The 23,363-nt window shown below is 33.3% G+C and overlaps 4 protein-coding genes across 26 annotated transcripts; 2 read left to right on the top strand and 2 right to left on the bottom strand.

Annotated features, from left to right (window-relative positions):
• Positions 1-618: 618 nt before the first annotated feature.
• LOC148764400 (uncharacterized) lies at positions 619-2,695 on the bottom strand. The gene is made up of 4 exons (XM_088808078.1): positions 2,475-2,695; positions 1,377-1,677; positions 838-1,271; positions 619-751 (listed from the first exon to the last, which is right to left on the bottom strand). Exons 1-4 carry the CDS (start codon positions 2,693-2,695, stop codon positions 619-621), a joined length of 1,089 nt encoding a protein of 362 aa, XP_088664204.1.
• Positions 2,696-6,863: 4,168 nt separating this feature from the next.
• On the top strand, positions 6,864-11,443 carry LOC18610602 (subtilisin-like serine-protease S). 3 transcript variants are annotated; one of them, XM_088810658.1, is made up of 11 exons: positions 6,864-7,196; positions 7,294-7,388; positions 7,503-7,600; positions 7,770-7,928; positions 8,440-8,551; positions 8,653-9,181; positions 9,271-9,365; positions 9,447-9,689; positions 9,783-9,897; positions 10,032-10,218; positions 10,700-11,443. In XM_088810658.1, exons 1-11 carry the CDS (start codon positions 7,107-7,109, stop codon positions 11,248-11,250), a joined length of 2,274 nt encoding a protein of 757 aa, XP_088666784.1. In that variant the 5' UTR covers positions 6,864-7,106; the 3' UTR covers positions 11,251-11,443. The 3 variants fall into 3 exon arrangements, with proteins under 3 accessions (XP_088666784.1, XP_007046422.3, XP_088666788.1); XM_007046360.3 differs by having other exon boundaries at positions 6,866-7,196; positions 10,688-11,443; XM_088810662.1 differs by lacking the exons at positions 6,864-7,196; positions 7,294-7,388 and having other exon boundaries at positions 7,530-7,600; positions 7,727-7,928; positions 8,658-9,181; positions 10,688-11,443.
• A 394-nt stretch (positions 11,444-11,837) lies between these two features.
• On the top strand, positions 11,838-14,573 carry LOC18610601 (AP-3 complex subunit sigma-like). 5 transcript variants are annotated; one of them, XR_001928184.2, is made up of 7 exons: positions 11,856-11,997; positions 12,122-12,215; positions 12,383-12,444; positions 12,654-12,747; positions 13,541-13,708; positions 14,032-14,097; positions 14,236-14,573. XR_001928184.2 is itself a non-coding variant. In XM_018121888.2 (7 exons), exons 1-6 carry the CDS (start codon positions 11,944-11,946, stop codon positions 14,047-14,049), a joined length of 423 nt encoding a protein of 140 aa, XP_017977377.2. In that variant the 5' UTR covers positions 11,856-11,943; the 3' UTR covers positions 14,050-14,097; positions 14,236-14,573. The 5 variants fall into 5 exon arrangements, 2 of the variants coding, with proteins under 2 accessions (XP_017977377.2, XP_007046421.1); XM_018121888.2 differs by having other exon boundaries at positions 13,608-13,708; XR_001928182.2 differs by having other exon boundaries at positions 11,838-11,997; positions 13,541-14,097.
• A 2,757-nt stretch (positions 14,574-17,330) lies between these two features.
• Positions 17,331-22,850, bottom strand: LOC18610599 (AP-3 complex subunit sigma-like). 17 transcript variants are annotated; one of them, XM_088803097.1, is made up of 8 exons: positions 22,677-22,850; positions 22,518-22,555; positions 21,934-22,030; positions 18,799-21,791; positions 18,225-18,246; positions 18,080-18,116; positions 17,907-17,971; positions 17,331-17,491 (listed from the first exon to the last, which is right to left on the bottom strand). In XM_088803097.1, exons 1-4 carry the CDS (start codon positions 22,690-22,692, stop codon positions 21,601-21,603), a joined length of 342 nt encoding a protein of 113 aa, XP_088659223.1. In that variant the 5' UTR covers positions 22,693-22,850; the 3' UTR covers positions 17,331-17,491; positions 17,907-17,971; positions 18,080-18,116; positions 18,225-18,246; positions 18,799-21,600. The 17 variants fall into 17 exon arrangements, 7 of the variants coding, with proteins under 7 accessions (XP_088659223.1, XP_088659222.1, XP_088659220.1 ...); XR_016024271.1 differs by adding an exon at positions 22,235-22,296 and having other exon boundaries at positions 17,907-18,246; positions 18,799-19,231; XR_016024276.1 differs by adding an exon at positions 22,274-22,296 and having other exon boundaries at positions 17,907-18,246.
• Positions 22,851-23,363: the final 513 nt, after the last annotated feature.

Below are 23,363 nucleotides of genomic sequence, written 5' to 3'. Positions count from 1 at the left end.
ATCATTTTTTTCTTATTCATATCGTAAAATCTGTTACTAATTTACACAATTTACATGACAGCGTTCATGTATTTACATATGCTAACCCCTTTTTACTTTTTTACTTTATAGCCTATATGACATGTTGAATTGCATTGCGTGATAGGGTTGTAAGCAGTTGATATTGAATTACGTGAATGGTGGAGATGGAATCGCGTCACCACTTGATATTGATTCGCGAGAGTATTTGTTATGGAGTCACGCGAGTACTAAATTTTGAATCACGTCAGTAGTTAATATAGAATTGGGTGACTAATCGACTTTGAATCGAGTGAGCAATAAATATGGATCGCATGAACCGTTAAGATTTAGAATCGCGTGAGTAGTTCATATTGACTCGCGTGAGTAGTAAATATGGAGTGACGTTACTAGTTATTATGGAATGACGTGAGTATTTATTCTAAAATCGCGTTAGTAAAAAAATAGAGTCGCTTGACTGGTTATTATGGAATTACGTTACTAGTTGATATGGAGTCGATTGAGTAGTATATATAAAGTGGCATTACCAATTCTTATGGAATCGCATGACTAGATGATATGGGATCGCGTGACTAATCGATCTTGAATCGCGTGACTCACCTATTTTGTATCATGGGGGATGTCCCACTCACTAGGATGCCCAACTGGGCGAATGGGAATCGCATATGCCTCCACCCAAGATAGAATCTTATAATAGTCCGAGTAGAATTCAATAGCTGCACGTTTGCACTTACTGCCAAGGCAATGAAATCACAGTTGGTGAACAATGCAAAAATTCAATTCATCATGCACAAAATAACAAAACATCACAGTTCATACCTTATTGCTGCCATGGCATGCGTGCAAGGGAGTAGATCGGTCTGGAACTCACCGCATGAACACTTCTTGGTGGAGAGGTTGACCACTTTGTCCTTAGTCCCGCCTATAACTTGAAACTCCACCTGATTGATTGCTTGTATGAAAAAGTGACATGCTTCATTGAATTGTCTGTTCAACAAATCTGTAGCCCAAGAGCTGAGGGGTGTGGTCAAATTCAATGCCTCATTGTGCTGGTCATGGAACCAACGTTGAAACATGCCTCTGATGCACTCGATCAACATCATTATTGGCATTTTTCTTACATGCCTCAGGCAAGAGTTAATACACTCCGCAATGTTGGATGTCATTAGCTTGTATTGCCTTACTGGTGACCATGCACGTGCCCATATCTCAGTGCTTAATCTCATAAGGCTGTCATAAGCAGGTTTGCAAAGCTATTTCAGTTGATTCATATGTCTGTTAAAATTGGCGAGCCTATAGCAATTGGCGGCCATGGTGAAAATTGCGGCAACATCTTTGCGCTTGAACTTGTTTCTAACTTTTTTCCCTAAGTGGTAATTGCATAGATCGTGATGAGCGTCCTTGTACACTTTTTGAATTGCATTCTTAACGCTAAAATGCTGATCAGAAATGAACATTACATTTTCAGGACAACCAATTGCACAACGTAATTGGTTAAGAAACCACGACCAAGACTTTTCGTCTTCAACGTGGCCAATGCCAAATGCAAGTGGATATATCTGCTCATTCACATATTTGCATACCGCCACAAACAAAATACCCTTGAATCTGCTTTTCAGATGTGTGGCATCAATAGCGACTACAGGCCATATTACAGCACTAAACCCCCGAATACATGACTCAAATGCCCAGAAACAATATTTGAATCATTGTTCCCCATCCGTAGTGACACACGTGATAGTATCGAGATTTTCACATTTCAATATATGAAAATACAAGGGAAGAAGTTGAAATGACTCTTTCGACGGACCAAACACAGGACTCTCTGCATACTCCTTCACTTGCCAGGCCTTACCATATAGGCATTGCAATCCCTACTTGCGATTCGTCTCTTCCATTAATTCCTTTGGTCTCAATGGGGTTACATAATTTTCTTACACCCTGGTGGAAGTAAGCTCACCAATTACCCTAGAGCTAACAGTTTGGTACCCATATTGCAAACCTTCAATAGTACATGTGTGTATCTTCTGGAACGTTCGAAGTTTTCAATATTTTCCCTCAAGCAATTTCGTTTCTCGTAAAACAAACTTACATGCCTTATCCTTACAATTAACCTCAAAATGAGCGTGACATGACTTTTTAACTCTAACCTCAAAATGCTCTTTTAGTGCCAACATGCTCAAAGCTCATTTCAATTCAGCCTTCAATGGAAGCATTTTTTCGCGATATAAGTGGTCGTCCATTGATCTGGATTCCTCACTCCTAACTATTTGGAAGGATATCATATCTAGCTCAAGAATAATCCATTGATGAGATACCCCTGTATTTACCCTCTCTTGATCACTATCGTTAGGCGAACAAATGTCGTTCTCAAGTGCAATGGCGTTCTTGTAAATAGGGTTGACACCCTTAACATCTTCTAATTCAACGGTTGTGGCATGGTCGTCCAACTCAACCTCTTCAAGACAACAGTTGTGGTATGACCTCTACTGCTATCTGCATGATTACAATCAGGAATGTCGGTCTGCTCAACCCTGTCGTCTTTTGAACGATCTTCATGTCTACCAGCATAATCATCTTCACAGTCATCACGCAACTTATCATTCCAATCCGCTGTGTCGTCTTCTTCAACATCATCTTCTATCTTATCAGATGCATCATCATCACTCACAACCATCACAGTGTCGTTTGCAAATGACAATGGACCCAATGCATTTTCGAGCGATAGTTATGTTTGTTGCAAAGTACCAAGTATTTCGTTCGATGCACATTCCGATCGAAATTGTGCAGACATCATTTGCAGACACCTCATGTGTGTGCCGAGTTGTTGAAACTCATGAGGATACGTCAAATGTGATTGCCATAGTTGTTTGTTTGGAAATGCATGGTGTGGTATGTCAGAATAATTAACATTCTATTGTAGGTGATTACTATGTTGAATATCGTGTTCATGTGGAATATCGTTTGCATTTCCTGCCTTAACTGTCACAAACACAATAACTGCCCTCTCATCTCGTAGAATACTTACTACATCTTCATCATCTCTGATAACTGTGTGCGAAACCCTTATGGCATGACTGAGCGATGCATGTAGCTCGATTTCATTATTATGTGAGTTGACCCCAACAACCTCTTCAACCAGCTTCACTAGGCCCGAAAATGATAAATCACTCCCAACATCCCTTACTCGTGTCTCACCACCCTTGTAAGTGTCATTGACCCAATGACCACCGTATGTAATCATAAGCTTCACATTTGGCAGGCCGCTGAAATTTAAAAGAAAATAAGTGTGACAATCAGTCAATTTATCAGATATTGCCCCCCAATGCATAGAAACCACTTACGTAATGCCTAAGTCACATTTGATCGACCTCTGAAATTTAACAGAAATTAAGTGTCGCAATGCCTAATACATATTCATGCAATACCTAAAAACTAGTGAACAAACGCCCCAAAACAAGAGGCGAATTGCACAAGTCACGCGCCAGCACTCTTGCAATACATAACAACATGTCACGTAACATATAAAAATCAGTCATGCAATGCCTAAAAAACTACTGAACAAAAGCTTCAAAATAACATACGAATTGCACAAGTCAGTCACGCACCGCAAGGCTCGCAACACTTAAAAATAAGTCACTCAATGCCTAATAATAATAAGCCTTAAAACAAGAGGTGAATTGCACAAGTCACGCACCATCAGTCTCACAATACTTAATGATAAGTTGATTGATGCCTAATATCCACTCACGTTATGCCAACTTAACCAGTCACGTACTAGCCCAACGTCACCCAATACATAACAACATGTCAACCTATGTACTTTATTCCATATACATACAAACCACTCACGCAATGTCTCAACAGAAGATATGCATTGCACAATTCATGCACCGCGTATAACTCAGTCTCCCAATACCTAATAATAGGCCACGTAATGCTTAATATCTACTTACGAAGTTATTCAGCATAATATAACTTAAATGAAGAAAATAAAAATAAGAAAAGACATAAGAAAATATCTACTCAATGAAAATTCTTAAAATTTTATTAACTAGATTCTCTGAAATAAAAGAAGATGATACAAAAAAAAAAATGAACCGTAATTCATTTCTTCCTTAGTTCATCTACTATTTCATATATCTCGGCGAGAATCTTGTTGTTGCCCAAGATGGCAGCCTCCAGTTCAAAAGTCTTGGCCATCAGCTTGTTGATGAGGGCATCCATCTCTTGTTGGAATATCTCCACCTTCTCCCTCAGAGGCATCTCCTTCTCTTCAGAGGCTGCCTCTTCCCCATTATCGACTCTTGGATCTCTAGAGGCCATTTTATAATAATCTGAGATTGATTTAGATAATTGAATTTGATTCAAATGGTTAATGGTTCCCTTTATTTATAAGCATGAATGCTGACTCTTCGTTTTCTACACCCATATAAGTGCAATGAAGGGGTTCGGCTTGGAGTTTCATCTTGTTTACCTCTTAAAAGTAAAAGTCAAGCCAAACATCATTTTTCAAGAAATTCGTAATAAAAAGTAGCTTAAAGGTTTTTTCTCTTTTTCACTAATCAAAAGGATTTTAATGTTACATATTTATTGTTTCATCTTTTCTTTTTTTTTTTAATTTAAACATCATGGTTCGATTGCTTGGTAGACCAACCAAAATCTAATACTATCGCTACTATACAAGTCTGAAAATTGTTTCGTTTATTGATTTCTTTGATTTTAACATCTAAAATTATATATAAACTTCAAGAATTACATTATAGCTTATTAGGTTATTGAAGATGACACTCAATATCCTTTATGGTACTTTTAACTGAAATTACAGCTTATATAATTTATTTTGTTAAACAGTTTACTAAACAGCTTTAGCCTATTTCTCTTCTAATTTTACACAATTTGTCTTTAAGGGGGCTGAATTAGTAGATAATCACCTTCAGCATTAGATAGATAAAGTCATGCATTGCCTACAAACAGGTCACGCAATGCTCAACAAATATTCAGTCACGCAATGCCTTTAAACAAGTCACGCAACGCTCAACAAATATTCAATCATGTAATGTCTATAAACAAGTCACGCAATGTTCAACAAATATTCAGTCATGTAATATTCAAGCACCTAATGCCAAATAAATAGGTTACGATTCCTAATATCCAATCACACACCCTAATATCTAGTGACTCAATGCCTAACAAATATTCACACATCACCTATAAACTAATTGATTTCGCTATTCCCAGCCAGATTTAAGTTTCCAAACTCATATAATTTACCTATCAACTTTTTTGTTCTATGAATAACCCTAAATAAACTCAAGAACTCATAACAAATACCTTAATGTCATCTCTGTATTTTGAAATCGTGAGAAAGTTGGCTGCTGATGTAGACCTCGATGGCGTTGGAGAGCTAGATGGCTAGATATATACCCTGATGGCATTGGAGAGCTAGACGGCTAGATATATACCCTGATGGCATTGGAGAGCTAGACGAAGGGATAGCTAAATATAAATCGAGATTTAATTTTAGAATTTTTAGCTGAATGGCGGGAGAATAGAAAGAAAAAAACCGAGATGCACCTTCATTTAGATTAATTGGTTTAAAAGGTATTCTTGTCAAGTCATGTCAAAAATTGACTAAAAACAATTAAAATTATAAATACAGTTATTTTTAAAGTCATTTTACTACGAAAGTCATTTCTCACAATTTTCACTTAATTTTTTGTATGTCATTCCTGAGTCCTTGGCTTGTTAGTCACTCTAATGAAAGGGAATTGCTTGGTTGCCTTCTAAGGATGAATATCAACTTGGAGGATATTATATGTATGCATGTAGGTAACGAGAATAGGGATAATGGTTTGTAATTTGAGATTAAGGATCAAAATCATTTCAGCACCAGCATGATTAATGTAATCATAACAACCATAATCGGCGTACACTCAGCTACAACAACTCGTGTATAGGAGGCCCGAGCTTTGAATCAGTAGTTTCCACCGAAAGGATCGTTCTCGTAGCAGTCAACTGAAAAGTCATTTAATTTCATAAAAATAAACTCAAAATAATTATACAACTTTTAATAGTTTCAGTTTCCTTTATGGTTCAAGCACTGAGATTAAAATATTCCAACTAAAATTCTCCTCGTTAAAGTTTGATCATTCTTTTTCACACCACTACAGCCGGTCCTTTGTCCGCAGGCTCAACCAGTGTTGTTAATTGCACAAACTACAACCAAACCAAATCAAATCAAAATTAATTATTAGCATAGTAATAACACTATTTGAATTTTAGATAACAATAATTAGCACATATACTATTGGCATTTTTTATGGTTAAATAATGAGCGGTTGTGGCCTTTAGTGCCATAAAGCAATTATTGTTCATTATTGTATCAGATTGGTGATATGAAGTCAGTAGATTACGATGATGATAATAATTTTTGTGCATAGCTCATAGCCAGATTCCTTGCTTTGGGTGGTTTGCTCGAGTGCAAGTGTTGACTTTATATGATTTCTAATCATTTTTGGTAAATAGAAATTAAGTTACGGCAACATCTTTTTTACTAACTGTATCAGAAAAGTAGGTTCAGATTTTCACAAACACAAAAACAAAAAAACATTTACATGATATGGATTAAAATAGTAGATATTTACACACGTTAAATCTAGAGACTAGAGCCCAGGAGAAGAGGATTTCTTTGAAAATTGAAAAGTACTAGGGGTACCAATAGGAATATGGTATGGATGGTTGCTGGCGCCCGAGAATTGAGGGAAACTTTTCTGTGTCTTATTGGAGCGTGGCTGGTTAGTTGCTAAAAGTAAAAAGCAAAGCAAACCACCACTCCACTCAGCTGTGCAGTGCACTCTTCCTTCACGGTTTTACGGGCGTTTCTGTCGCGTTATGCCTTTATACTTGTATTCTTTTTATTAGATTATCATTATATCCTTCTCTACTGGCAGTCTGGCACTTCTACCTTGCCTCCCACACCGGCAAGCCCGTTTAAAATTGGCTGCCTGCAACGCTGCGCACTGCGGTCTACCTTCCCTCTCTTTCTTCTTACTACACTGTAACTTATTGCGAAAGTTTTTCCTGAAATGGCTTCCGCCAGGAGTCGTAGGAGTTTCACCGCTCATCTGTTCCTCTGGGTTTTTCTTGCACAAAGTCATATTTGCTTTTCTGCCAAGGTGCATTACATTGGCAGCAATGCCGGTTCTGGGTTTCCATTAAACTATCTTCTGAATTTCATAGGCTCATGGTTTAGTTGGGTTGTGGTGGTTGCAGGTGTATGTGGTATATATGGGAAGTACAAATGGTGAGGACCCCGATGACATTCTCAGCCTCCACCACCAAATGCTCACTGTTGTTCACGGTGGAAGGTACTTGTTCTTCCTTTTCTTTTTCCCCTTAATTCTCCCCGCCGTAACATTTTATCGGTGCTTATCTTATTGGGTATACTCCTATGTGGTTGCTTAACATTCAAACAAGAACAGCATCGAGAAAGCGCAGGCATCTCACGTCTACAGTTACAAACACGGTTTCAAGGGCTTTGCTGCCAAATTGACGGACCGCCAGGCTTCAAAGATAGCTAGTGAGTTTCTGGAATTTTATTTCTTTCTTCCTTGCTGTTCTTTTTGTCTCTTTGTCTGTGTTCTGTAATGAGGGATAGATTTCTCCGAACTCCAATTTTTGTTTAATTCTCTCCTTTACATACAAGATGCAAGTCGTTTTCTGATTCACCCAAAAAAAAAAAACCCCAGAACTGTCCGGCGTGGTCTCTGTGTTCCCAAATTTGAAAAGAAGGCTACACACAACTCACTCATGGGATTTCATCGGCCTTGTTGGCGACGAAATAACGGAGATTCCTGGATATTCAACCAGGAACCAAGTCAATGTTATCGTTGGTTTTATTGATACAGGTAAGCTTTATCTAGTTTTCTTCATTCATTAGAAACTACTAGTTTAGGAGTAATATATTCATATCCGACTTCATGTATAGTCCTTAACTTCAGAAGGGGTAATCCATTGTCCATTGACATATGGTTCTTAATTTCATTCATGAATTCATCCTTAAAAGGCTCTGTTTGTCTTTCAGTCTATCATTCCAACGTTTCAACTTTCAATTACGTTTTCAACAGTAATTGAAATGTGTATTCCAACTGTTGAAATAGAAGTGGTCATCAGGACTGCCGTGAGTCACCCCCATTTGTATTAGTAATAAAGACTTCTCCGTGTCTATCTATAATTATGCTCTCACAGTCAATCTCTGATTTTTCAAATGCTTAGTAAATAATTGAACCAGGTTTTTTATCCTGGCAGTCGCGTGTTATTGCTTCATGCATGATCTGCATTGTGTGGCCTCCAGTTGTACAAAAACTATTTATTGGATTTTTATTTATTTATATGGAAAGTAAAATGGTAGTGATACAGGAATTTGGCCTGAATCCCCAAGTTTTAGTGATGCCAACATGCCTCCCGTGCCAGATCAATGGAAGGGGCAATGCCAGTCAGGTGAAGCATTCAATGCTTCATCTTGCAACAGGTTTCCTCATAATTATGCCTTTTGTGTTGTTTCATTCAACAGACTTCTGTTTGGTAGATACTTGAGGGATCGTCATAATTGAAAACCAATATTTCACATAGGAAAGTCATTGGAGCAAGATACTATATGAGCGGCTATGAAGCTGAAGGAGTTTCAGAAAATACACTGTTGTTCAGATCTCCTAGGGATAGTTCTGGTCATGGTAGCCATACAGCCTCTACAGCCGTTGGTCGCTATGTGAAAAACATGAATTATAGTGGGTTGGCTGCGGGAGGGGCTAGAGGAGGTGCCCCAGTCGCCAGAGTGGCAGTGTACAAGACATGTTGGGACTCTGGATGCTATGATGTTGACTTACTAGCTGCCTTTGATGATGCAATTAGAGATGGGGTGCACATTTTGTCCCTGTCTCTGGGCCCTGATGCTCCTCAGGGAGATTATTTCAATGATGCCATCTCTGTGGGGTCTTTCCATGCTGCTAGCCATGGAATTTTGGTTGTTGCTTCAGTTGGGAATGAAGGAAGTCAAGGTTCTGCCACAAACGTTGCCCCATGGGTGATCACTGTTGCTGCTAGTTCAACAGATAGAGAGTTCACATCTGATATTGTTCTAGGAGATGGTACTAACTTTACGGTAATTCTAATTACCTTCTTACTTTTGGACATACTGAATTGCTCCCCCGCCCCTCTTCTGAGCTTCATCAGTTTTCTGTCATTGAATAGGGGGAAAGCCTCAGTCTCACTGAAATGAATGCCTCTGCAAGGATCATCTCTGCCTCTGAAGCCTATGCAGGATACTTTACCCCTTATCAATCCAGGTGAAGCACAACTTCTAAAAGTAATACACTTAGGATGTTAAGTGGGGAACCTATAATAATTGTTCTTTCTTGGTTTCATAGCTATTGTCTAGAGAGCTCCTTGAATATTACCAGAGTCAGAGGGAAAGTTTTGGTCTGTCGACATGCTGAGGGTTCATCAGAGTCAAAATTGGCTAAGAGCGAGGTAGTGAAAGAAGCTGGTGGAGTTGGGATGATCCTCATTGATGAGGCAGATAAGGATGTTGCCGTCCCTTTTGTTATTCCTGCAGCTATAGTTGGAAGAATTACAGGAGACAAGATTATTTCCTACGTTAATCAGACACGGTCTGTGTTTGCCATTGTGAATATACAGATTTGACTTTCTAGTATTCAGGTTTATCTGCATGTCTCATTCCAGGCAATTGTTATTTTGAACAGTGATGCAACCTCTAGAATTTTCAACGCAAGGACTGTTTTGGGATCTCATCCCGCACCCCGAGTTGCAGCATTTTCTTCGAAGGGTCCCAATGCTCTGACTCCAGAAATTTTAAAGGTGCAATTTCAATTAAAGGTTAATAAAATTTTTTTGGACGTGCTGAATTTTGTAGGCTTGTAGCTACTAGTTTAAGTGTCCTTCATGCCTTAACACTTAGTTCATTTTGTTTCCTGATCATTTTGCTTTTGTAGCCTGATATCACAGCCCCTGGACTTAACATCCTGGCAGCCTGGTCACCGGCAATTGGAAAAATGCAATTTAACATCCTCTCTGGAACTTCCATGGCTTGCCCACATGTAACAGGAATTGCAACCTTGGTCAAAGCAGTTCATCCTTCATGGTCTCCATCTGCTATCAAATCTGCATTAATGACAACAGGTGAAAGGTTTTCATGTTTCATACATGCTCGAAGTTTTTTTCTCCAAATGTTTGATAATATTTGTAGTTCTGTTTCTATTCTATTGAATGCACCAAAATATGATTTGACTGTCAATCAGATTTTTCTTACTTTTCCTTCTTTAAGTTCTGTTTGTATTTTAGAATTTATTGGCTAAATTCGAAAACTGCTTTTGTAAGTTGCAATTGCTTGATTGCGACATTTCCTGATTCGGATTCAGATAGAGCTGAGCATTAACAGATATATTCCGTAACCGTGGTTTGTCTTTGATTTACTCAAGATTCATTTTTTCCTCCTTTTTGTCTTATAAATGGAAAGGAAATAGAAATACTAAAGTAATGTTGAATCTCGCTTGGGTTTGGAGTCATCAGCTTTCTTTTGTTGTTTTTTTTTTTTTTTTGTTCTGACCCTTCTATCCTATGATAATCTGATTATAAATGGCATATCCAGCTACCATCCTAGATAAGAAACGCAAGCCCATCACAGTGGATCCTGAGGGAGGGAGGGCAAATGCATTTGATTATGGGTCTGGCTTTGTGAACCCCAGAAAAGTTCTTGATCCTGGTCTCATCTACGATGTGCAGCCAAAAGAGTATAGAGCATTTCTCTGTTCTATTGGTTACGACGAGAAATCCCTCCACTTGATTACAAGAGACAACAGCACATGTAAGGAGACATTGAGAACAGCTTCTGACCTGAATTATCCCTCTATCACGGTGGTTAATCTTAGAGACAGAACATCAGTGATCCGAACGGTAACAAATGTAGGGAAACCAAAAAGTACCTATAAAGCTGTAGTGTCTTCTCCTATTGGCATCAATATAACTGTAGTGCCAAAGCGTTTAATCTTTCACAGCTATGGACAAAAGATAAGTTTCACCGTGCATTTTGAAGTAGCCGGTCCAAGGAAGGGTTATGCATTTGGGTTTTTGACGTGGAGAAACAGAAAGTTACGGGTTACAAGCCCTCTAGTTGTCGGACTAGCACCTTCTGACATGGGGTTGATGAGATAAGAGGAATTATTTTTGTAATTTAGCTTAGGCTCTTTAAGATCTCTATTTAATCTTTTGACGGGCACACATTAATGCAAACTACAGACAAGTTCAGAATCCCACAGAAACAAAAATTTGTAGGTGGACACTGAACACCAACCAACATATTGTGCGATCATTCATCAAAAACAAACATACACAAACTTCATTTGTCTATTTCGTTTGTTCAACATTTAAAGTTATTTTTGACACTTTTATTGAGATTAAAGTAAAAACTTCATGGCTTCGTCTGCCAAACAAATATTTCTTTTTTCGGTCGGAACCCAACATAGACATTTAATTTCCCTGAGGACCGACTATCTAGAGTATGTATTTGCTATAACTGTCAAACTAGGTCTCGTAATTCTAGGGCTCGTCCGGGTTAGAGACGACGTGGATTATTATGTTATTAAGACATTACAATTTCGTTTGTCAATTCCCTAATTTCACCCTAATGGGAGTAATAATTTGGTTTTGTCCAATATTATTATATTCCTAATTTAACCCCGTTTATATTGGTTTCCGTTCACTGATCGAGGACTTTTTTGTCCATTTACATATTTCAGGACATTATATATATATATATATATATTGTAACTTTTAACATCCAAAATTCTGTTCGGCCTTAGAGGGAAAGAGTGGACTGAGAGAGGAGCGAGGATGATATAAGCTGTGATGGTGATGAACACTCACGGCAAGCCTCGCCTTGCAAAATTTTACGAATATCTGGTAAGTTTCTCTTTCTCTTTTTTGAGTGTCGTTTTACTATTAAAATGAAGACCACGATCTTATTAACTTGTTCAAATTCATTTGCAATAATCGATGTGGCTCTGAATTTCGTTAAATCGGCCAGTGGAAAAGCAGCAGGAGCTTACACGAAGCGTTTTTGCGGGTTCCAATCTCTTACCAACATTCTTCTTCTTCGTCCTCTTCTTCTTACTTTAGCTGTAATTAATTTGAATTGCCGATCTGTTTGGATCGCATGAATGTTAGATGAGGTTTTCTAATCTCATTGATGATTTGACGTAATCGATCATTCTTGAATTTATACTTAGAGTTTATATTTTATTTTTCTATTTTATTTGCTTTAACTTTGATTTTGATCTTTAAACAGTCTTGTGCTGTAGAGCTGAGAACGTAAGCAATTTCATAGAGGCTGAATCCATTTTTGGTCCGGTAATTTCTTTTATCTTTTATTTTTTCTTCATTTCTAATTTAATTTTCATTTCCTTGTTATTTTAAGGTTGGAATCTATTAATTTTCATTTCCTTCTCCTCTTGATTTAAACTTGTTGTTTCAATCGTGTGTAATAACTGCCATAGCTTTATTTTAGCTCTGCTTTGTTGTAGAACTTTGTTTAATCGTTTTTGAATTCTCACTTGCAGGATAGTCGCCTTCTATACAAGCATTTTGCTACTCTTGACTTTGTTGTTGTATATAGTTCTGAAATTGAACTAGCCGTGCTTGACTTGATACAAGGTATGCTTCTAACTTTTCTTGTAGAGCTAGATGGCGTCATCAAGTTATGAAATGTTGTTCTTCTGTGTTATGATTTTTACAAAATCAAGATTTCAATTACACAATTCTTGGAGATGTCTGAATGTTTATCTTGCATTATAGATGAGAAAACTTTTCATACCGATGAAGCAAGCATTTGATGGTTTTTGTGATGATTTGAAGTTGAATGCAGTTCAGATGCACCTTTTCATGAAATAGATTCTCTTGTATGAGCAATTACTGAACAGGAGATAAAAAAACATTAATATTCATGTGCGCTGGAACTAGAGAAGATTGTTGTGCCACCCAACTTAGTTGAGTTTACCCCAGGTGTCTTTTAGGTGGCAAGGTTTGGTTGCATCAATGAAATCTCTAGATGTTAACTTGTACATAACCATCTTTTTTTTTATGGATGATGTTTTGTTTTTTTTTTTTTTTTTTTTGAAAGGTGATATATTACTGAAGTCAGCTACCATCCTGCCACTTCAAGTCTTTAAGCCCTTATTGACTAAGACTCTTGATGGCATAATAGTTGCCTTAGCTATAAGATTGACTAAAGTCCTTTTTGTATGGACGATGTTAACAATTATTGTTATGAAACTATAAGATTCAATAAAATTCTTGGCTCTAAAAATTGCATGTTCTCTGATGAGAATGATATATCAGGTTTGTCATGCATTTCCTTTATAAATTACAAAGGTGGATATAACAAAAATTGCTGATATTTATTTCAAATATAGGATAATTTTACTTACTTTAAATGTGATACCTTCAGTCTTTGTGGAAATGTTGGACAAATGCTTCAAGAATGTTTGCAAGCTTGACATTGTGTTCAATTACAGCAAGGTTATACAAGATGATGTTTTTGGAAAACGTATATGGGGTATGCTTCAGGTTCAGGTTTCAAACGTTACTTGATGGCTGGGAAAGCTTCTTGTTTAGAGTGAGTTTGGAAGTTAACTTAACAGTATTTTACTTGATAGCCTATTTTGTTGATTTTGTAGTGAATCCTTTGTTGCTGCCAAAGCTAGCTGAACATTAGTGCCTTCATGCCCCGCTAGCCACGGGCTGTCTTTGGAATATGCTTGATAATCACTTTTTGTTACGTCACTGTAACATCCTAAATGAACACTCAAAACTGATCAAAGTCGGTTGAATGCTTTCTTACTAATATATTCTGCTGGGGTCATTGACGGAATTTTAAACGTATCATATAATTGCTTTAGTCTGGTAATGTTCTGTTCCATGGTCAACAATCCTTTGCAGATATGCTATCCTGGATGAGATAATTTTTGGAGGTCAAGTGCTGGAAACAAGTTCAACAAAAGTTAGGTTAGAAGTGCTCCCTCTGTGTGTGTGTGTGTGTGTGTGGAGCATGTAGATGCGCCCATGAGTTCACATGAATGTGAATCTTTCTCCTTTTGCATTGTATTTAAACTTATTAACAGATGACGCTTAACAATGATGTAGGTTAGAAGCTGCCTCAAATGCTATCACACTCATTCCCAAGTCTGCTTCTGGTTGGCGAAGTAGGTAGTTCTGCATTCAAATGCTGTTAAAATCATTCCTCGATTATTTCCTGTCACTGTGAGTTGATAGTTTGTGATTTTCACTAACTTGGGCTTTAGTGAAGAGATTTGTTTCATTTTGGCCCACATCATCAAAAGTTAAGAGGTATTATATTTGATTAGTTTTTTTCTGCTTCAGAGTAGGAAATAAATACGTGTAACAAGCTGTTTTATTAGCACACGCCACCAACTTTGAGTGTCTATCCTGATTTTTGCAATTCGTGATATGCTTTACTCTGATGTCTCAGTTAGGGTTTAAAATTGTTAAGAACAGTGATTTCTATTTATGCTGCTATTTTTTTTTTCTGGCCTTTTGCTTTTAAAATGAAGCACGCATCAGCTAGACTTTGCCACCATTTTCATAGGGCTTTGCAGTTATCTTGAATAGTTCAGTTCTTTTGTTGTTTGAACGCGATTAATTGGTTCTATAATGTGTAGAATGACTCTAGGCTCTATCTGTATATGTATATTAATATGAACAGCTTAGGTCTTGGTTCGCGATTCGTTTCCCTTTTTATTGGAGATAACACTAGAAACATGTATGATAACACATGTTTATTTTATAAAAAAATATATCGGTTACTAACATTAAGATATTACTATATTTTTATTTGACTTTATGTTTACTACTAATAATATTAAATTGTGTATATTTTTACTCTTGAGAATCTAATATATGGATTTAATATTGTTATAAATTTATAAAGTAATAAGTTTAATGCATTTTTTATTATAAAATTTTAAAAGAATAAAATTCGGAAATATATAAAAAGTAAAATCAATATATTAAGATTCCAATATTAACTTTTTTAAATCACATTTAATAAGTTTGTACATTTAAATTATAGGTAAGACCTACAATTTTAACTAACATTATTGCTGATTTTTGACGTAATTCATTTAATGATTTTATTTAAAAGAGTAACGACATATAAAGATATATGCATACATTATAATATTAAATTATTTTGATATTAATTATATTTTAGTAACAGTATATTAATATATCATAATTAACTGGTGCTATATATTTTATATATTTATATATTGACTGAATATTTGCTATGTAACCTCCCATTATATTACTTTAATATCATAAATTATAACACGCTATGTTATATTGTTTTAATTTTTAAATACTTAATTTAGTTGTTAGCATACTATTATTTCGGTATTTTTATTTAATAGTATTTAATAACAATTCCTAAAAATAAATAGTATTAAAAAATATTGAAAAAAAAGTAATAAAATAATGACAATAATAAATAATCAAATCATTAATTATTTAAATTAATATTATTCAAGTATTATAAACATTGCTTTTAACTTATTAATTAATATATAGATCTTTATTGGCCGACTATTTATTTATGTAATATAATTATTTTTATAATTACTATTTAACTACTAATAATAGAATATTGAAAGTAGAATTATTCTAATTGGTGATTGATATATGTATTTGATTATTTATTAATATTATTATTTTAGTAGAAAATGACATTAATATATAATTAATATAGTTTCAAAATATTTTTATTAATTAATATTTTAATTTATTGAAAATATTTTTAATTTATATATTAATAAAAACGATCATTCTACTATAAGTTGCTATTATTTAAAAAATATTGATTAAATTATTTATTAACTAATATTTTGATAATTCCTAATTGGTTATTTATTAGATAATGCGATATTGCAATTATTTGTTAATTAATTAATATAAAAATATACTCTAATTATTAATTATTAATAATTATTGTTGATTTATAGTATAATTGTTAATTTATTGTGATTAATTATAATTACTATATATTTGTCAGTATAATTATTATAATGAATGTAGATATTTAATTTATTGATTTTAATATAACAATAAATATAATTATTTTAATTTCAATTTTTTTATATAAGTTTGTATATAATTACCAGTTATATAATATTAAAAGTAGAATTATTCTAATTAGTGATTTATATAAATATTTGATTATTTATTGATATTATTTTTTTGGGGCCTAGATTATTTATTTATATTATTTTATTAGAAAAAATATAAGTTGTAATTAACATAGTTTAGCAAAGATTTTTATTAATTAATATTTTAATTAATTGACAAATATTTTAAATTTATATATTAACTAATATTTCGATAATTCTACTATAATTTGCTATTACCTTAAAAATATTGGTTGAATTATTTATTAACTAATATTTCGATAATTCGTAATTGATTTTTTTGGATAATATGATATTGCAATTATTTGTTAATTAATTAATATAAAAATATAATATTTAAATTAAAACTACTCTAATTAATTATCAGTAATTATAACGAAATTATATTATTAATAAGTATTATAGATTTATAGTATAAATTATTAATTTATTATGGTTAATTATAATTACTATATATTTGTCGATATAATTATTATTATAATGAATTATATCATTTCAATATTTAGTTATAACTATATTTTATATTATTAAATGCTCTACTTAAAAAATTTTATATAGCAAAATATTAATAATGACACGAAGGAGGTAGATTAAGGGATATATTTCCCAGAACATAATGAAAAAGTGGAGCTTGGTATCCCATTTTTTATTGAAATCTTGAACTAGCTGCGCTGCATTGCGGCCGGATGCTCCCATTACTCCACTTCGCAGCACCCTCAGGATGAGCACCTCTGCCGCACAAGTAAAGGCCTGGCAACGGACACCTGCACCGACAAATTTGAATAATAATATATTACAGAAAATTGTAAATAAATTTATACATGCACTCACTCTTATTAATAGAAAGGAAAAAAGGCACTCAAATATTTTTGGTTTATAGTAAAGAATCCTAATTTTATTAAATCACTTTCCTTAGAAAATAATTTGCTACATTTATAATTCTTTATTCATTATATCTTTAAATTGTAATCATATTAAACATATATATTTATATGTAGTCATTATATTTTTATAAACCAGAATAAAAGTTGAACGCTATAAGTAATACTAGTATTGCCAAAAATTTATATATAAATTTAAACATGCACTCATTCTCATAAAGAAAACGGAAAAAGAAGCAATCCGATTTCCTGTCCTTTGAACGGGTCGCATGAGAAAAAGAGAATCGAAGCCCATTGCACCATGGATGATATTTCTTCCTGCGAACAACGGAAGCCAGGGACTAAAATTCAATGCTTTCAAGATAAAACATAGTAAATACAATTATATAAACAACAATAATACTATTGTGCTTTGATAAGAGAAAAAAATGGGGTGAAAAGGTTGACATGGATGGCGAAGGGAAAATTTCAGAAAATTGTAAGTAAACATATTGATATTAGACTTGGTCGTTGAAATTTTAAAGTCTATCACATGCATGCCAAAAGTAGTAAGAAGACGTGCTTGAAAGGGAGTTATCTGTAAAAATGATTTGCGAAGTAGAATAAAAGCAGAGAAGAAAGTCTAGGATTGAAAACACTTTTAATTCATCCAAAAAAACACTTTCCATTTAGAAATAAATTCTTCATCATAATTAGCAGGCTCGCCAGATTAATGCACATAGTTATTGCTAACCTGTCAAGCCAATTTCCCTATCAAGGTCAGGAGGAGTTAGCATGTCATAGCCAATGATAGATGATCTGAACTCCGGAGCATATTCATCAATCAAGATGAAACATCTTTGTGCAAATGATTCCAACAATATAAAAAAGATTATGAGGAATCATTCAGTAATAGAGCAATGATACCTGCACTCAAGTGGCCCATTTCGGCCAACCATAGCAGCTAAATAATAAACAGAAGATGAAAAAGAACGAGTTTTTGTAAAAATCTTAATGATTTACATTCTATCTAAGCTTGGAAGTGGAAGAGACAAAGATAAATTCTACTCACCCTGTAAGCAGGATCACCCCAGCTGCCATCAAAAAGTTTAAAAGGTATAAAAAAATGTAAGATTTTGTCAATAGTATAAGAAATAAATCTCATGTAAGTGATGCTTTACATGCTGATACATTGAAGCAGAGTTAGTTATAAGGAGATCACTGTGCAGTGACACATTTCTTTATAAAACGAAGAAAATTAAAGAAGAGGAATGTGAACGTAATAGACAAATTAGCAAGAAGAAAAGTGAATGAATAAATATAGAAGGTGTCTGATGCCCATTATCCTTGTTTGTCTAATACACAAAAAATACAAAAGACATTATTTGAGAGCAAAAGGTAGAACTAAGGCAAAGTTCTCTCTTAAAAACAAAAAAATAAAAATTATATTTGAAAATTTAAACCGATAGATTGGTAGAACTCGATAAAAAGATAAGCAATATGTAAAAAGTAAATTATAAATAAAATTTGATCAATATTTATTGAATGGTAAAAAATTTATCATAATTTTTAATAATATCTAAAAAATGCATAAAAAATTCAAATTACTTCAAATTTAATATATTTGATCTATGGTAAACTTTTACCACGAAAGTTTTATAAGGGTTTGCATTTGATAAAATTCTTGCAGTATGGAGTCCTCGCTGTCAGCTGTGAACCTTGAAAACATAATAACCAGTATAGTGAAGGTGAGAATTGAAGCATAAGGTTCTCCTGGCTATTATCAATTAGTCAGGATAATCTGGACAATATTTCAAGTTCACACCCAGAATTCACATCATTTGCTCAACATGCATTCTGCTTAAAAAATATAAATATAAAAAAGAAACTAAAGAAGCTAAAAGGGGAAAATATATCTTCCACAAAACACATGACCTCAATATGGTTATTTGTTAGACAGTAGCCGCTTTCCACGTCTTCTGCTTCATATGGGTACAGTGCAAGGAGAAATCAATATGACCAACGCAAAGCAATTTAGCATGACAAAGACAAGAATCATGTTTCCAGGATACTGTGTATCTACAAAGGATTATGAAGATTTGATTAAATGAAGATATTGACCAAGGAAAAGAACATTACCGGACTAAAGCAATTATATGATACATTTAAAATTCCATCAATGAACCCAGCAGAATATAGTACTAAAAAAGCGTTAAACTGACTTTGAATCAGTTTTCAGTGTACACTTAAGATGTTATAACGATGCCATAAGAAGGCATATTCCAAGGACAGACTTTGGCTAGCAGGGCATAAGAAGCTTTCCAAGCATTAAACTGACTTTGTATCACTTTCAGTGTACACTTAAGGTGTTATAATGATGTCATAAGAAGGCATATTCCAAAGACAGACCGTGCCAAGCAGGGCATAAGAAGCTTTCCCAGCCATCAAGTAATGTTTGAAATCTGAACCTGAAGCATACCCCATATATGTTTTCCAAAAACATAATCTCATTTAAGATTAGCCTAGCTGCAATCCTCTTGCATTCAAAAGAATAAAAAAGAATAAATAAAAATGCATTTCATGTCTATTATTCCAAACTAGCAAAATCTTATCCATATGAAGAATGTTACAGTCCCTGGCACTTAATAGATGCATATATCAATGATGAATACAACCTTGGTGCAATTGAACATAATGTCAAGCTCGCAAACATTCTTGAAACATCTATCCAACATTTACACCAAAACTGAACGGATCACATCTGATAATTCTATTTTGTAGAATTATTTTATTTCAATTTTGTTATTAAATATTAATTAAGTTCTTAATTTTTAATTATAATTTAATTATTTTTAGTTGTTTTTATGATTAGGTTACTTTTTAGTGAGTTATTTTAATTTTATGTCATTCCTTTTATTTTAGTTATTATTTATTGGTTTTTATATTTTTTGTAGGAATTAAAGTGATTGAGCTTAATTTTGAAAAGTAAGGTGTTGAAAGACTCAGAATCTGCTTGCGTATGTTTTAGTATTTTGGTTATATCTCGAGTTACAGAACTCCAAATGATGTGATTCTTGGATCAGTGGAAAACTAAGAGACAGAGTTACAACTTTGATGAAGATTACTTTGCCCAGTTCTGCCTCGAAGATAGAGAAAATCAAGTCGGAAAATGGCTGGACGTATTGTGCCGGGAATGAAATTTTGTAAAGACTGAGAATTAATTTTTGGGCCTTTCATTACACTTTTAAGCCCAATTAAACCCTAGGTTAGCTGAAGAAACTTTAGGTTAAGCTTATTAGTATAAATAGGATAAGTTTGACAACATTAAAAAAAAAAACCTTTGAGAGATTCAAGAAATTAGAAATTGAGACTGAAACTTGGAGAACAAGTCGGCAATAATTGTTTTGTGTTCTTCCGTAGCTTTTAATTTTCTTGTTACTTTCAATGGTTAAATTTATTATAATGTTATTTGTTTTTGCAATTATGAGTGGCTAAATTTTCTTTTTTTAGGATTGCAATTGAACTCACATGTAATCTAAATTTTTAAATCTCTTTCTTACTTATTTTAATGGGATTTGAATTGTTTATTTCAATTTGTTCTTAATACTTTTAATTGCCTGATCACCAATTAAATTGATTTAGTAACCTAAACAAACTTGGAAAAGGGAGTTCAAAGTAGACTAAAATTGGGATAGCATATGATCAAATTAATTGATTTCCATATAGAATAGGGATATACCTATAAACCGTATGTAGCCAGATTAGAGTTTGAACTTAATGAGTCTGTTTTAATTTCAAATCACATAGGGATATAGTGTTTTGGTTAAAATAGATATTTTTATAGATTGAGTCGGGAGACCCTTATAAATAATTTAAGACTCTGGATTAGCAATTTAACCCATTGAAATAAGTTAAATAAGAGAGGTAAGATTTAGATAAATTGTGAGGGATATTATGATCTTAGACTTGTTTGATTTGATATTTTCTCAAGTTATTATTTTGATTTTTCGTATTGGTTTTAATTTTAGTTTTAATTAATTATTTAATTTTGATTATTTGGATAAGATTAAATTGTTCTAATTTTAGTACTTAGTAAAGTTTTAGATTAATTTCTTGTGGGATCGATACCCTACTTGCTAATATATTATCTATTCGATACGTATACTTGCGTTGTAAGATTTTAACTGACAACATCGAGTAAAATTGTCCGATATTTGAATTAAATATCAGAAATTATTGTTATATAAAGGAAATGCATGAAAAACCTGGGACATTGTTCTCATCAGAGAACATAAAAATTTTAGAGCTAAGAATTTTATTGAATCTTAGTATCACAAGAAAAATGGTTAACATGTCCACACAAAAAAAGATGGTTATATACAAGATAACATCTAGAAATTGTATCGATGCAACCAAACCTTGCCACTTAAAAGACACCTGAGGTAAACTCAACTAAGTTGGGTGACACAACAATGATCACTCGTTCCAGTGCGCATGAATATCAATTTTATCGTATTCAGTAAATGCTCATACAAGAGAATATATTCCACAAAAAGGTGTATCTGAACTGAATGCAACTTCAAATCATCACAAAATCCATCAAAGTGGCTCGCTTCAGCTTTATGAAAAGTTTTCTTATCTATAATGTAAGATAAGCATTCAGACATCTCCAAGTATTGATTAATTAAAATATTGATTTTGAAATGATCATAGTACAGAAGAACCACATTTCATAACTTGATTACTCTATCATAACTCTACAAGAAAAATTAGAACCATACCTTGTATCAAGTCAAGCTCCGCTAGTTCATTTTCAGAACTATCAAATACAAGAACAAAGTAAAGAGTAACAAAATGCTTGTATACAAGGCAACTATCCTGTAAGTGAGAATTCAAAAACAATTAAACAGAGTTTAAAGTAGAGCTAAAATAAAGCTATGGCAGTTGTTACATGCTATTGGAACAAGAAATTTAAATCAAGAGGAGAACGAAATGAAACTTAATTGATTTCTAACCTTAAACTAACAAGGGAATGAAAATTAAATTAGAAATGTAGAAGAAATAGAAAATAAAAGAAATTACGGGACCAAAAACGGATTCAGCCTCTATGAAATTGCTTACGTTCTCCGCTCGACTGCACAAGACTGTTTAAAGATCAAAATTAATTTAAAGCAAAAAAAATAGAAAAATAAAATACGAACTCTAAGTACGAATTCAAGAATGATCGATTTCGTCAAATCATCAATGAGATTTAAAAAACTGCATCTAACATTCATGCGATCCAAACAGAGCGCAATTCAAATTAATTACAGCTAAATTAAGAAGAAGATGACGAAGAAGAAGAACGTTGGTAAGAGATCGGAACCTGCAAAACGCTTCCTATAAGCTCCTGCTGCTTCTCCACTGGCCGATTTAACGGAATTCAGAGCCACGTCGATTATTGCAAACGAATTGAACAAGTTAATAAGATCGTGATCTTCATTTTAAGAGTAAAAAGAAATTCAAAAGAGAAAGAGAAATTTACCAGATATTTGTAACATTTTGCAAGGCGAGGTTTGCCTCGAGTGTTCACCGCCATCACAGCTTTTATCACCTTCGCTCCTCTCTCTCCACTCTCTCGCTCTAAAGCCAAACAGAATTTTGGATACGCTGATAGCATGTTTGGTTGGGAAAATGGCTAAGCCATTCTCCCTTTATTCAAAAGAATTTTGATTCTTTTATTTAGTTAAAAAAATCTAAAAAATAACCATTTTATAGAAATAGTTACTCTAAAATCTTTTAAAATAAAAGAATAGTTAATACTACTCTCCTCGTATTAACTATTTCATAATTAAAAAATAAATTTAAAAATTAATAAAGGTAAAAATATTTTTTACAAATTAAAAAAATTATAACTTTATTTATATAAAATATTATTTCTCTCTCTCCTCTTTCTTTCACTTGATTTTAATTTTTAATAAAATATTAATATTTTAAAAATATTAATATTTTAAAAATATTAATATTAAATTATAAATAAAATATTAATATTTAAATTATCAATTATTAATAAAATAAATTATAAATTATTCCTATTTAAAAACAAAATAAATTAAAAATAAATAAACATAATATCATTTAAATTATATAAGTAATATTAATAATTAAATCATCAATTATTAATATTTTAAATAAATTACCAATTATTAATATTTAAAAAATAAAATAAAAA

Source organism: Theobroma cacao, chromosome 1, assembly GCF_053813885.1.
Source record: "Theobroma cacao isolate CCN51 chromosome 1, ASM5381388v1, whole genome shotgun sequence".
NCBI lineage: Eukaryota > Viridiplantae > Streptophyta > Magnoliopsida > Malvales > Malvaceae > Theobroma > Theobroma cacao.
This window is presented reverse-complemented; position numbering and strand designations above follow the sequence as displayed.